Source organism: Suillus subalutaceus (genome assembly GCF_016647625.1).
Source record: "Suillus subalutaceus strain FC151 chromosome Unknown DFJ58scaffold_226, whole genome shotgun sequence".
NCBI classification, from domain to species: Eukaryota; Fungi; Basidiomycota; class Agaricomycetes; order Boletales; family Suillaceae; genus Suillus; species Suillus subalutaceus.
Window position 1 is genome coordinate 23,467 of NW_024540475.1, and position 15,012 is coordinate 38,478.

At 47.5% G+C, this 15,012-nt stretch overlaps 4 protein-coding genes across 4 annotated transcripts; 2 read left to right on the plus strand and 2 right to left on the minus strand.

The window, feature by feature from the left end:
* Positions 1-1,921: 1,921 nt before the first annotated feature.
* On the minus strand, positions 1,922-2,514 carry DFJ58DRAFT_847512 (uncharacterized protein; the record flags this gene model as incomplete). The annotated part of the gene is made up of 2 exons (XM_041393475.1): positions 1,922-2,310; positions 2,364-2,514. 2 exons carry the CDS (start codon positions 2,512-2,514, stop codon positions 1,922-1,924), a joined length of 540 nt encoding a protein of 179 aa, XP_041236351.1.
* A 1,945-nt stretch (positions 2,515-4,459) lies between these two features.
* On the plus strand, positions 4,460-5,238 carry DFJ58DRAFT_735699 (uncharacterized protein; the record flags this gene model as incomplete). Its single annotated transcript, XM_041386678.1, has 3 exons — positions 4,460-4,673; positions 4,723-4,781; positions 5,143-5,238. The coding sequence occupies 3 exons, from the start codon at positions 4,460-4,462 to the stop codon at positions 5,236-5,238; spliced, it is 369 nt and encodes a 122-aa protein (XP_041236352.1).
* Positions 5,239-8,738: 3,500 nt separating this feature from the next.
* DFJ58DRAFT_719319 (XRN 5'-3' exonuclease N-terminus-domain-containing protein) lies at positions 8,739-9,620 on the minus strand (the record flags this gene model as incomplete). The annotated part of the gene is made up of 7 exons (XM_041384603.1): positions 8,739-8,800; positions 8,966-9,106; positions 9,144-9,213; positions 9,253-9,266; positions 9,317-9,404; positions 9,462-9,511; positions 9,587-9,620. The coding sequence occupies 7 exons, from the start codon at positions 9,618-9,620 to the stop codon at positions 8,739-8,741; spliced, it is 459 nt and encodes a 152-aa protein (XP_041236353.1).
* A 529-nt stretch (positions 9,621-10,149) lies between these two features.
* Positions 10,150-12,179, plus strand: DFJ58DRAFT_868470 (uncharacterized protein; the record flags this gene model as incomplete). The annotated part of the gene is made up of 12 exons (XM_041394236.1): positions 10,150-10,206; positions 10,270-10,372; positions 10,414-10,526; positions 10,577-10,717; positions 10,767-10,817; positions 11,018-11,242; positions 11,342-11,521; positions 11,544-11,553; positions 11,605-11,864; positions 11,915-11,964; positions 12,007-12,109; positions 12,162-12,179. The coding sequence occupies 12 exons, from the start codon at positions 10,150-10,152 to the stop codon at positions 12,177-12,179; spliced, it is 1,311 nt and encodes a 436-aa protein (XP_041236354.1).
* Between the last annotated feature and the right edge of the window lie 2,833 nt (positions 12,180-15,012).

Genomic DNA, 15,012 nt, shown 5'->3' on the forward strand with positions numbered 1-15,012 from the left:
AGCAGTATGGAACATGACATTGTCTCCAAGCGGCAGAGCTGTTGCCACTGGCCAGCCGCTATCTTGATGGGACAGTGAGGTGGAAAGAGCCCAGCGAAGACGTCAACTCGATATGTTGGAGTCCAGATGGTGTGCAAGTTGTGATCGGATCCACGAATGGGACAGCAGCAACAAAGATTGCAACAGGAAGATACAATCTTGAGGGAATTAAAATCCTTTTCTGATTCGACCATTGCTTTTCCGTCAAAAATTTTGAATTCACTGTGCAACTATTGTTTAATTTTGTCCAGCGGTGTCCCTCATACCCGAAAAGACGCCAATGAAAAGTCCTAGTCAGCAGCAACTCGATCGGAAGATGATAACTGTACCACATTTCATTCAATTTGATAGTATATATACACTAACAATGTAGTAGTCTCCATTATAAGATAGGCAAGTCGTAAGTACTGGTGGTACCGCGTATAAAGGAGAGCCCAGAATATATGAGGGGTGTTCCATTGGTGTAACATTGTAACAGCGCTGTAGATGATACAGAACGTAACAAAAGCAAATGCGAAGATCTTCTCTATGCAGTCCGAGTCATCAACTAAGCATAGGCACGCAATTGTGGAACCAGTGAATAGGCATTTAGAATGCGTCACTACTCAAGAAATCGGAGAGAATTCTTGATAGATGGATACGGTGCCGCCTAGGCTTCCTTTTACCATCCTTCACTGGGTTGTACATTGGCAGGTTAAAACTGAGGATGAGAGGGAATTATAAGGGGTTTCATGAAATGGAAAGAACAACCGAACCTGGAATAAGTTTCTGTTCTTCAGATAAGATATCAAGACATGAACGCAGACCCTTCAAATACCACAGCCATCGAGCCAGGAAAGGACATGACAATTCCAAAAGAATGGATTTTACGGTCAAGCATGTCATCCCATAGATTTGGAGCACACGGGACCAACGTACTCAAGAATTCTGCCATAGTCACCAGAAGGGTGCCCTGGGAGCGGATTGCTACACTTGGCCATATGACGTCTGCAGCCAGTCCCGTCCTTCCTGGGTTTGCAGCTAGTCTTGTCCTACATGGGTCTGCAGACAGTCCTGTCCTGCCCGCCAGACTTATCTGCAGCCAAGCACACCCGTCCACGGTCCCCAGCCAAGATTCTAAATCTGAGTGCGATCTCCTCGAAGCCACAGCATGCAGATGACAGCTGGCAGTGGCCCATGACCGAACAAGGAACGTGAATGAGTTATGGGATCCCCAGGTTGCATAGCTTTGCTTTGCTTTTTCAGGAGAGCGCATCCAAGAGAGTGCTTTCAAGGATCTCCTTCATCATCAAGTGTAGAGAGCAATTAGTGAGTATGGATGGGGTGGTGGCACAGGGTGCACCTCAGGGGGGCTGCAGTTTGAGGGGTTGGATACATAGTCACAAACGGATGAGGAGGAATATTCACGGGGAGACTGGCGTCAGTAGGAATATCCACCACCCACTGTAGCTGCGCTAGCATCATCTAGGTGTCACACCCCCAGTGACCAGGGAAAAGAAGTTTCAAGATCTGTGACAACGGCAAAGGGTCCACTAGTACAGCGACAATGGACAAGTGCAGCCTGAGGTATGCCCACTTGGCGACCTGTGTTCAGGTCCAGGCTGGGCCCACGAACAAGAATTATCATCTAGGTGTCACACCCCCAGTGACCAGGGAAACGAAGTTTCAAGATCTGTGACAACGGCAAAGGTCCACCAGTACAGCGACGATGGACAAGTGCAGCCTGAGGTATGCCCACTTGGGATTGGCTTCCACCGTGACAGTGAATATGATTGAGGTACTACAAAGCTGCTGGAACGTAGATATAACATATAGGTGAGGGTACCTCTAAGTCTGTGGACGAAAACCTTTGTTACATGTATGAATGCGCAGCATCCTAGTACTAGTACAACAGCTTTGAATGAAGACCATGACTATAGCAAACGTGAGTTATTGTTTGAAAAGCAAAGAGTCTATCGAAGTTGGTCTTCTGCGACTCAACCAATTCATCAAGCCCAGTCTTCTGGGATGTGGTCGATTCGTCAATCCTATCTATCAGACGCTTCTCCATCCCCTGCATTTCTTGCTGCAACGTCTTGATTTCTGAGGAGATTATCTTATTGTGGTCCTCAGCGGCATTCCTCAACTTCAACAACTTGGTTCCATGGGTAGTCAGTTTTTCATCTAGTTCGTCTTGTTTACGGTCAACCTTGGCATCCAATTGGTTAATCTTGGATTCCAAACGGTCAACCTTGGCATCCAAACGGTGAAGGACTTCCATGATCTGAGAACCTTTGCCAACACGTCAACAAATGACTTTGACAACAAATAGTGAAAGAACTCACTTGTAATCATCTGCATAGCGCCACCCCACTCCAACTGCGAAGGTGATATCACAATTCTGGGTTGACTTGGGGGCGGACCAAATGTACCAGTGCTCCCTGTGGATTCAAAGGAGTCACGGTAACCAGAATCTGAGGCTATTACAAGTTGCATCAGGATAAAAAGTAGTTAGAGGAAAATGAACATGAACACTAGCCTGAATTGATGGAAATCACGGTGTTCATGTAGAATAAACTTGCGTTAAGCGTGCAAAGCTTGGGGAGAAGTAGGAGAGTTTCAAAGGCGTAACTTACTGCACCCAGTAATTATGGTTGCGCAACCAAGATGATGACAGGACTTATATAAGTCAACATCATAGCATTAGGCTCCTGCTATATTGGTACGTGAATATTTATATTAAATTATCAATATGCAAGATATTGGTTCATTGAACGTTGAATCTCACACTTTTGGATTTCATAGCTTCAAACTGGGAGCACCATGATATCCCCAACTGGTGTGGAGTACTCAGGGCTTTTTTGTGGTGATGATCAGAGAAGGTGAGGGATTCAGCATGCGCAATTGTCAGGGATTTGTAAGTGGGACCTAGATGATTATCTGCGTGGGTGCTCAGTCGCCTGATATCCTCCCCTGAACCAATTAACTGAGCACTAGGATGAAACTTTCAGATAGACAAAGATTAATTAAATTTCTAGTCAAACTGAATAGATTATTTACAGTAGTTTTTATACAGAGGACAGTTCTGGCTCAAAATACGACTGTCCAGCGATAGGATCCATCATCCACTTGTTCAAATGGAGATGTCACTGCATGGAGCGGCTAGCTGGCCCTCTGGATATATCAAAACCCTTCTGGCAGCTCTTCTTCTGCAGAAGACCCTTTTGCTTCTTCCTCCTATTGTTGAACATGGGAAGTAGCCAGGCCTGATTGCTCATGTACGTGGTGTGATGTCACTAATTATTCCTCCACTGACGCTCACCACAGTTCTACAACAACTGTTCTTTCAGCTCAAGATACTCTGCCTTATAAATGTGCTCAGTGGTGCAGTCCCCTTCTGCTTATCACCAAGTGGTTAAAGGTTAGCACATGTCTAATGAGCATCAGATAACGGGTTCATAGTAGTATGATGATGCCTATAGGGGTGGTTCGCAAGCTAAAAAGATTAGAGCCAAAGCTTCATGTAAAGATGGATTAAGTCGATTAAATAATAACAAAAGGAGATCTGTCAAACACATTCAGTCACCGTTCGAAGGATAGTACGCACTATACAATTAAAGCTATTGGAACATGTCAATCAGACCGCACCGGTACTTTCATTCTACCAAGGACCCTTGACACGCGGCACGGCGATCATGCAGTGGCGCAAGGGGGTTCCCTTGCACACGGCGTAGTAAAAACCTCGGAGACAAAGCATGCAGAATTTTTCATTGGCGACCAAATTGAATTATCTATCCCCATTGACTTGGTTTCTCCGGCCGCCTTGATCTGCTTCCCAGTGGCTATTACCTTGAAGATTCCCGCGTCAGATTACGCTGTTAAATATGTTGAGAAGCTGATTCCACAATTTCAGGTCAATGTATATATCGCAGCCTTGTTGCAGCTTCTCGAACATGAGGACTTAAATCTGGAAAATTCCCATCAAACCATTAGGGTCATGCCTTTCTTGCAGTATTGTACTGACAGCATCCTGGCCTTGGTCGCCATGTGGGCTATGGACTATCCCCATCAACTCCGCTTACAGGTTTCAGCGGCGGAGAATTTTTGAGGCCTCATTGCCATCAACTTCTCATCCTCGAAGAGTCCTATTCCGACCATCTCGCAAGTTGCGTCTGTAGTACCGTCCCGGCGCCCATTGATCGGTCTCTTACTGTCAGGCAGATAATCTCCTTTAATCGAGATCAAACATCTGGCATACCAGGATCTGAAACCATTCTCGAGTAACTCCGCCAACATCCACTCCCTCCTCGTCATAGAAGCACATGCGGTGGCCGCGTAGAAAAAGTTGACAGCGTTGATGGTGGGTGCAACGAGGAGAAGGGTGTGAATTAAGATGCTAATGAGGTTAGTAGTACAGTCGACCGATGTAGAACATACAGACATGATATACATCCAGTCTAGTCACCGGGAGCAGACAAGAAGCAGCCGTACACTCGATGCTCATCCGGCATCTCCGAAGAAGAACACTACTACGCCGATAGCGCCGAAGAACCATTTCTGGCTAGACACGAGGTTGGACATGTTTGAGAACCAGCATTCGTCTGGTGTGGGCGTCATCGTTGCTGTCGCTGGTACGGATGGGGATGAAACCGCAGGTTTGCTGGCTTCGTCCTCAGCAGTCCGCGGTCGTCTGAGTGGGCTTAGGGTGGGATTCGCTGGATGTTGGCGTAGCATGCGTCATCGTTAGCTTTAGAAAGGAGCTGGTACGTATACTACTCTGAAGCGGGAGAACGTAGGTTAGTTGCAACTAAGACCGCATTTTCGGTGTACTTGGCATATCCATCGGCCTGCTTAATGAAAGTCGGGGAAGACAGTACGCATAGGTTTGGTGGTGCGTAAGTTGCGAGTTCGTGAAGTCATAGATCTACGTGAAATATAACAACATTAAAATATCTCATAGAATGCTGCGCGTTACATACATTCTACTGCCTTAAGGCGATCAGCACAAGTAAGGACGAAACAGAAGCGCACCTACAACTTTTTTCAAGGGCGTGTACAAGCGGACAAAAAAATAAACGGACGTACTTGGGCATACGAGTCTATGACCTTGCTAACTTACTCCAGAGTCCCGATTGTTGCACCTCACGCGTTGTGAAAAAAGAATATGAGCATGGAGGGAATGAATGGGACCCGGAAGAGGGGACGTACGTCGGCTTCTAGCTCATCAAATACGATCGGGCACCCTCGTTCCTGATCCAGCACGCCATGAACACCTTGTCCAAGATCGTCTGGGATAGCCCGCAACACGACATCAGCTACTTTTCACAGAGAAAATGTAATACGCGCTTGGCCTCACGACGTAATCAATCTCTATCACCGAGTACGGCTCAACGGTACGCAGTAGGTTTTTCTAGAGAAGGGCGTTGTAAAGCGCTGCAAGATGTGAGCGACTGGTTGGATCGGACGAGAGTTCTGTGTAACAATGACAAGTCAACAGCGAGTTGTTTTGACGAGTCCATTTCATGCTATTTACAGAATTCTGTGAGTAGTACTATCCCCTCTGCGTGATCTTCGATGAGCTAAACGCTCTCGTCCCTCGGAGAGAGACGAATGTATGGTGCGCATCCCCTCCATTCTCTATCTCAACGTATCTCATGTTCCTATCCAAACAGTCAGGATCCTTCACGTATGTCGTGAACGTTCTACTTACAGAGCTAGATAGACTTGACTCCCGCAAATCTGTCTTTGTCACCTTTGCAACGCATCGTTCCAATATGGTCAACTCAACTATGTTTTGCCCAGCGGAAATCGGAACTCTCACGCAGGTGAAGACTCGGTTGAATGAATGATAATCAGAGCCTTGATCCAGCTTGGCTCAGAGCCAGACAGTGCCTGCAACCACTCCTGCGTATCCGAGATAACGTCATCAGGACTCTCGACCCCTTCCAGGATAAGAGTAATGTAGTGGACAGTTGGCACGCGAGAAACGTGGAGTACTCAGCCGCAAGCCTCGGCGAATCCTGCATTCGCTCGTTAGGTTAGAAACGACCTCAGCGACAAAGGATTGATCATTACAAACCTTCTTGAGCGCACCTCGAGGCTACCGCATGTTTAAAATCGGAACGAAGGGTGCTGGCTTGCGCGCTGAGATCGTTATGGAATAGGCCCGGTCCTCCAAATCAGCGGCGAGAAATCGAGTTATCGGAGCAGGATCTTCAAAGTTCTGAGCGATGGATGCAAATAGGTCATGAATTTGCTCTCAGGAGAGCAGTGATAACTATCGGGATCTCGTCATCCTGGTACGCGGGAGGAACTTCGGTAGTGGACTTACTAACTGAGGCTTCTAAATCCTGCAATGATCTCGAAAGTTCAACGACCTCAGACCACTCACGCAACGCTATGGAATCCATTACCGGATCGCCCGCGTAATCGGCTTCCCAACTGACTCCGCTCTAAGAAGAGGTGATTTAATTTTTCTCGTTGTTATAGATGGCGTTTGGAGTATGGTTAGATTGTGCTAGGGCAGATTAGTAACGACTCATAAAGGCGGATAAAACTCATTGTGGATCAGCCAAAGTAGAGATTGAGAACTTCACTACCGCTCGCTGATGAGATCGGCCCTAAGGCGCCTTCAGCGATACGTCCAATGCTGGAAATCAGCTTCCAATGGGTAAGGTTTGCTGACTGGAGCTCTCGGAAATTGTGTTCGCCTCGCCTCCAGTTGGTTGAGTAACAGGATCTAGAGGGATCTCGGAAGTGAAGACTAGAACAAGCGCCTCGGTTTTGGAGGAAGACTGCCACACAAGATTGAGTAGTCTCATCGAGTAGAAAGAACGTCTACTTCAAGTTTCAGGGCGCCGGAGCCTGAGTCGAGGTCGATGACAAGGGCAAGGTGGCGAACGGGATAGACCGTCGGGCTAGAATAAATTTAGAACCGAAGAATACTCTAATAAAAGGAAAAAACTGACCATGATGTCTCCGGCTGCGTTTAGATACCGTTCGACGCATTCGCGGTCGAAAATATGGGGGCATTTGGATAGCATCTTCCGCGACGTTACTGCAGAATCTACGGATCCCAACTCTGTCAGAGCCCCAAAATCGGCTTCCATTAGTCTTGCTCCGGAGTACAATATTTGAGTCGCAAGCCATTTGCCCCATGCGAAGTGAGCCTGCGGGAACTTGAAAATCATGCGAGGTAAGAGCCCAAAGGACTCACCAACTGAAGGTATTGAAATGGTCTCCTGGAAAAACGTTAATGGTTAGATCCAACGCGACCTCGCTGTTCAAACCCGTTCCAAAGTCAATGTATGTGCTGAACTAGCGTTTCGCATCTGAGAAGAGCGAAAGAAAAAGCTCTTTCTCCAGGACGGAAGTAATCTCGACGTACAATGAACCTACGAGGCGCTAAGTCCAAGTCATTAGTTTGTTGAATCTGTAGCAACGATTCAGTTTTCAAGCCCGTGAATAAAATACAAATTTATGCTCCTGAGTAGGCGTCTAGAACTGGTGATTCCAGAAGCAAGTCTGAACGACGCTGATTAGCGGGGTTTGTAAATCGTTGTGATGACCACGCATTTTGCAGACGTTGTGGAGAGCGTCACTGATTTGAACGTGATCAACGATTCTAGACGCAGATCAGTCCGTGCGTTTACATACTGGAGGACGATCAATGACTTACTTCATGTTGTCGATGAGCTGTCGACCAAACTGTTCCGAGTTCGGCGCGGCTGTGTAGAATATAGCCTCAAGCGACATACCTGTCAACCAGTCCCAATCGCCAAGCGTCAAGTCTAGTGGAGCCTCGACAATCTCGCAGTCTTGAATGCTTAGTTCTGTCAGTGGTTGCCGACAACGTCGTATAACATCGCCTTCGGATATATGGGGTCGGTCGCATCAGAACGAGTGGATCTGTTCAAAGGATGATCATGTTCGACTTTGGGCGGTCTCAAACCTAAGCTCTAACCCATGACGCTGCAACGATAAAGATCAATGTTTTTTAACTCACGGAAACGTTGCGACCTACTTGATGGCCCCAACAATTCGACATCCGGCGCAGCGAGGTAGCCATGGGAGGACAACGATCTATTTGCACGGAAGGTCAATGGAATATGCGTGAGTGCAAGATCATGGTACATACAGGCGGGAAGTTTGGACGCGAGGGTACCGTATACGTGGAGTCGTCGCATGTTTGACGTTGAGAAGATACAGTTGAAAAGTTTGCATTCCCGGCGATGTTGTTCTACCAGCTAGTGAGACGCTGTATTAGAAGAAGAACTGAAGTTACCCAGTGCTGCAGTTCGGTACTCTGACGATTTTGCAAGACAAACTGCTGTACTTGATCGAAAATGTCTCGTTGAAAGCGTGTAAGAACTAACACGGATTAATTGTTGGTTGTCGACAGGAAGAGCGGAGAACTGTACCAAGCTTGACACGCTTGCGCACAAGTTTCATTTCTTGGACGCGTTTGCTCCGCTTTCCCTTGAACCAATTCGAGTCCGCGTATTCTTTCTCAAAGATCTCTCGCTCCCATATAGTAGTTTCGTTCAGGACGACCTGCAGTCGCTGGTATTAATGACCCCACCCTCGTTTTATCTGAAACAGTCGCTAAGCCAATGTGCGAAAGAATGAAAGTTCAGGACTTACCCAGCGACGGGAAAACTTTCTTGTACGCATCAAACAGGCGTTCCGGTCCGTTCTCGTGGATGTGTAAATCTGGAAGATTAGGTAGAAAAATCGTTTCCGACGAAGACGGCCAGGAGAATGAAGTCATCGATGACTCGCTCTAGGCTTAATCAAATGCAAGAACGTCTTCTATATCACGAAACTCGAGGTCCAAGTATTCACGCATTAGCGAGAGATGTAGAAGGTAGAAGTCGAGGTTCTCCAGACTTGCGCCGGCGTTCAGTTAATCTGCCTAGCACAAAAACTACGAAATACCTGACGTTACCCTTCCTCTTCGCGGCAGGCCCGAACTTTACTTGCTCTCGCAAGAGACAGAAGTGTGGATCATGACTCAGAGGGCTAAGCATGATGAGATCGGCATCAGGACCGTACAAACAATGCCGCACGTTCGGGTTATAATCAGGCTCTCGGTGGTCGAATGTATTCCATGATCTTGTGTTCACCTTCACCCGGTGCTTCATGACCGGATAATACAGCTTGCACGCCACGCCAATTAGTATCTTCGGTAATCTTCTTGTTGACAAAGTATCATGGCTGCGCGGATAGCCTGACCGTGAAAGGAGCGCCTAAGACGGAATAAATGATATGATGCCATATGAAACGACGCAGAACGCACCTGGCGTAATGTAATTACTATCAAAGGCCTTCTCATCTGGTAGTTCTTCTCCTTTCGACTCAGCCTTCTCTCTGATTTCCTTTGCTTCCTTGGCAGCGCGAAACCGTCGACTTCGTTACTGATTCATCTTTGCCCGGGGTGCCACGCCGTCTACTGCAATAAATATTTGCTTTTCGGACATCCTAAAGTGCGCATCTTCATCATTTGGATGCGAGCTCAAAACGAAAGTTGAACACGCCAGTCTACGCTGCATCTCAAATAATCAATCACAGTTGTGAATGATTCCATTGAAGTCGAGATACATATTATCTATTTGAAGGCTTCAGCGCGAGAACACAGGGTTGGTATGATAGCTCACCAAATTCTGGATTGTTCTCCTTGATCAACTGGGAGACAAGTGGGTACCGTTCACATCAGATAAATCAGCTTCTAGGGTCAAATGACAGACTCCTGGCTCACGAAATATGTAGTGCATCTCATAAATAAAGGGATATGTATGGTTCACGACTTGCACGGGATGGTCAGGATATTTATGACAAGGGCATGGAGAAAAAACACGCGGCTTCTCCGTCGTGACTTGATATCTTGCAGTGATGCATCGATAAATATTTTCTTGGTAAGATGGGAGTTGCAACGTTGGGGACTTGCGCGTGATCAAGCGGCGTTACAATATGGTGTCGTACAAAAGCGCAAGCTCAGAAGTTCAGAACAGGGCGTTTGCCAGAAACGCGAAGTTTCCCACGGGTGCCTATGGCTTCTCGAAGACGGTCTTCCTCGACAGAGATCGTGCCACTCTCCGTCAAGTCTGCCTTGAGAGTCCTCAATCACAAAACATGGCCGAAATACACGATCAGTTCGATACCATCCTCATTCTTTACTTCGGTTCACAGGTTCGGGATCTGCGTTCTAACTCAAATCGTCTCGCGTATTGACTATTAGCGTCGGCTTACTAGTATTACAGTCACCTCATAACAAGGAGATGTCGCGAATTGAACGTATACGCAGAGCTTATTCATTGTACGTCAAAGCTGGCAGATCTCAAATTCAAGCCCACAGGTTCGCTCATGTGATGCAGCGTTTCTGACGCAAAATTCTAGGGATCATCCTCTCCGGATATCCATACTCTGCGTACGACGACGATGCACCACACGTGTACCCTGGTATCTACACTCTGGGCGTCCCTATCCTTGGCATGCGCTATGCCTTCCAGGTCTAGTTTTCTCGAGCATCTTCTTGGGCGCTAACTCACGCGAGATACAGGAGATCTGCTGGAATCACAAGGGACGGGTAGCAAAATGCGATCATCGCGAATACGGACTTGCAGAAGTTCAGATCAGCAGGTCTAGTGAATCGGTAAGCTCTGTTGACGCCCTGTTTGAAGGACTCGGCGATCAGATGCAGGTGCGTGTCTTCGTTTCGTCTATCGAAAGCCAAGTTGACTTTTGATAAGGTCTGGATGTCACACGGCGATCAACTGTCCGTTATGCCTCCCGACTTCCATGTCATCGGACGGACGAACGCCGCTTCCTTATACTGCCATCGCACATAACTCGAAGTCGCTTCATGGCATTCGACGCATTCCCCGCCAGGAAAGCAGCTCATTGGTCGATCTGTGCTGAATATATGCCAATGCCGACCAAATTGGACAATGGTGAAGTAATTACTGCGTTGCGTTTATTTGTCATGCTCACTGCATTGCAGGAGGAATTTATTGGCCAGGAAATCGTTCGCATCCGTGAGATATGTGGTCCGAGAGGCCGCGTGATCGGCGTAGTCAGCGGAGGTGTTGACAGCACAGTCACAGCCAAGTTAATGCGCGAGGCAATCGGCGACAGGCGCACACCACGTTCTTTTCATAACTTACTCTTACTCGCGCGTCAGATTATGGTGGACAACGGCATGCTTTGTCTCAACGAAGCGCAACAAGTTGAATAAAGATCTGGGCGTCAACCTGACTGTAGCAGATGCGACTTGATGATGTCGAGAATCCGGAACAGAAACGCAAGATTATGGGGTGTTTTCGAGACGGAAGCAGCGAAGATCGAGGAAGCTGCCGAGAAGGAAGAAAACGGAGCGCAGGCAAAGGGGAAGATCGAATGGCTATTGCAAGGAGCCCTATATCCAGATGTTATCGGGAGCATCAGTTTTAAGGGCCCTAGCGCGACCACCACGACGCATCACAATGTTGGTGGGCTTCTCAAGGACGTCAATCGAACCCCTACGCGAGCTCTTCAAAGGTCTGGTCAAGGGAATCCTGTATTGCCTATTGCACTGACCGTTTCATGTAGATGAAGTCCGTGCGCTTGGAAGACTCCTGTCAATACCAGCGCCTTTGGTTCAACGTCATCCTTTCCCAGGTCCCGGTCTGGCTATTCGGATTTTGGGTCCTGTCACACGCGAACAAGTGAAGATCCTGCAGCAAGCGGATCGTATCTATATCGAGGGGATTCACAAGGCGAATCTCTACAATCAAATCAGCCAGGCCACGGCCATCTTGCTTCCTGTGAAAGCTATCGGCGTGATGGGTGACAAGCGCACATATAAGCAGGTTTGCAGGACAACATTCTCTCTTGTTCGCTGCGTCAACGTATTTTACAGGTAATTGCTCTGAGAGCGGTGACGTCGGAAGACTTCATGACCGCTGATCGGTGAGCTTTTTGATCCTGTTCAATGCTAACTTGATTTTTCAGGTATGCGTTTCCTCCCAAAGCTTTACGTTGGATATCGTCCCGCATCACGAACGAAGTGAATGGGATTGATCGTGTCACTTACGATATATCTTCCAAGCCTCCAGTAGGTCCTGTCGCCTCGTCTCGCCAGAGTCAAGATTGATTTCATTATGTAGACTGTGGAATGGCTGTGATTGCCGACGACGCGACGCCAACGCACGCAAACATTAACATAGAAATTGATAGAATACATGAATGGGGTTTGTTTAGGAATAAACTTGCGAATATGCGGAGGGTAGCACATACTAGATGCACTAATCGGTAATTAAGTAGTACTAGCGTAGAGCGTCAGATCTAAGCCACGGCCCACCAGTTGTTGGATTTCAACATTGTCCGTTTGCCTTTGTTGCGGCCGGGGATAGGCAACTTGAACTCCTTTACCACGTATGATAATTATAACAACGACATGTAGGTCGGTCATCTCAGCTTTTGAATATTTCAAATTGGCATAGCCCAACAGCTTTCTGCGGCTTCATCAGCGCCCAACGACTTTATCATGAGCGCTAGCTCTCGTCCACACGCTGCCGTTGTCGCCAACGCGAAGATTTTGCAAACGGGCTCGCGTCAACGAGTATGTAAATACTGCCAATAACTTAAACTGAAAAACCAGTTGGGTTCCGAGCAAGCGCACTCTCCCCGACGCTCTACGTAATGTAAGCGTTAGATTAGATCGTTTTGCTCCTTGAGGTACGTAGATGCATCGTTCCTTGCTCTATTTGTTCATCTTGTATTGGACGCGTTGCCCATTAGACCTTTACGAAACGTTTCTCCAAACAGAATCGTCAGCAGTACCCGTGATGGACATATACCAGACCTTAATTCACGCTGTGATTCCTTTCTTGAAGTTTTTCACTGAGGAGGACCTGCAACGTACGTGTTGAATCTTGCCAAGGGTTCGACTGTGTCGACTGCGTTATGTAGTCCGACTCCAAGACTTGATCCAAAGTTCCTATGAGGTTTCGACCAAAATCGTATATCCTGTCCGGGCTGAAGGTGAAGCCACAGCTCAAGAATACAAGTACGCAGGCATTTATTAAATCTGAGCATCAGCGTCATGATCTTGTTTAGCGACGCCAGCTCAGCAATCACAAATGCCCAGGATGCGACTTCAAGCGCGCAACTAATGTTTCCTAATGCTGCGCAAGTGGAGTTCGTTCAATCACCTGTAAGGCGTGCACGCACCATTTATTCATGATCTGACATATAAATTCATAGACTATAACAACCACGTCTATACCCTGCTCAGATATTCACATGGGCCCCCCAACCAGTGCCTCCGTACCAAGAACCCTTCCCAAACCGCAGCCAAAGCGCCAATCTGTGGCATCCTCACTATCTGAGCGCCTCAAACGGGGCGTGATACAAGTCACAGCATCCGCCTGCGGCTAGGCAATCTTCGCGTGACAGGGATTCTTGGCCGAGGATAGAATGGTCAGAATAGAATTTGATCACAAGTTTGTGAAGGTGAGCCAGGATAGAGACGGAGAAGATCACGCGTTAACAAGCATCGGGGAGTGGCCGACGCACTAGATAGTAGAGGCGCGAAAGAGCCCGAGCAAGGGTTTCTCAAATACACGATCTGAGATCATACTCCCCCGTCACTGTCACATATCATATATCAGGAAGGACCATGCTTCCTTTTTCCCTTCGCCAAGTAGGTGTGCTGTCAGTCTGCGCCCTCTCAAATTCGCCATCTCCGCTAATTTCGCCATTTACGCTCATCTGATGATCCCAGGACATCGAGGGTACCGCTCCGAGTCGCTGGTGCCCGAATCACCGCATGCTAGAAAAAGATGGAGAACCCAGTCATCCTGCAGATGCGAAGTTACTGTCCAGTTCCGGTCTAGATGCTGCAGAAACGAATGCAGAGCTGGTCGCAAGAGACGACGCAAATCTTGCATTGCCTCTTTTAATGACCCGGGGGCGTTTTTCACCTCGGTTCCCCCTTCCATGGGTCACCATCTCACTATACCTAAGTCTCTGTACCATCCTAACGAACTAGTACAAGAGGTGGCATTCCGTAATACTAAGATCCTCAGGCTGGTCTTTCTCCCTTTCATGCCCGCTCCTTTTGGAGAGCCGGTATCTAGTATGTGCCGTTACAGATCGCGCTGATTTCACCGTCTGCTTGGCATCTTGACTCGGCGCCTCCAGTTGCATTGATTCGAGCTCCGAAGAAGGACGGCCAATCACCCGACGGTGAAATTGAAATTCAGTCCACTGGATTACTAATTACTAAGTACTCTGGCCAAGCAAGCATAATTATGCTCAGGCTAATCGTGAGGGTTGCTTTCATTTAAGTTCATGGAGTGGAGCACCTGAACTGGTGGTAATGAACTTGAATAGCATGGGTAGTGGGTATTCGGTCAGAATTTGCCCAATGGGCTTCCTTTTCTTGTTTGCGAGGATTAGCTGATCGAATCAACAGTTTATGATGTCCGTGAAAGTTCTGATCCGTTGATCATAAACTTAGTCGACTAAGTATGAAATTTTCATTTGATTGATGTTGGTAACGCATGGTGAGAATCTACCCTCAAATTTTGACCGCGGAGGAGAGTTGGGGACTGAGGGCCTCGCCTCAGTGCTGTTTATGTTATGTTAAGTTCACTTGTCGCATCTATTGACGGAATATTGCAGGTCGCTAGAATTCTACTGATCATAAGGCCGATCTACCAGGTACTCATCCAGCATCATGAATACTACCATATCGTGATTCCTACTCAGAAACTGGGTGTCATCAACCGCTAGAGCTGAGATCGCAGAGAACATCCTGGACCATCAGTGATTATGTGATGGTGAGCTCGGAAATTGCAACATTACGACGTTCTGCTAGGGATGGGCCTGAGTCCTGACGGAGTAAATTCTGGTTTGATTATCCAGGGTTCTGACAGAAAGTTTATTGACCCTTCAAGTTCTTACTAGACTCCCTGCACATTTTATTTCGCTCCCGGCCCATGGGTACTTGCC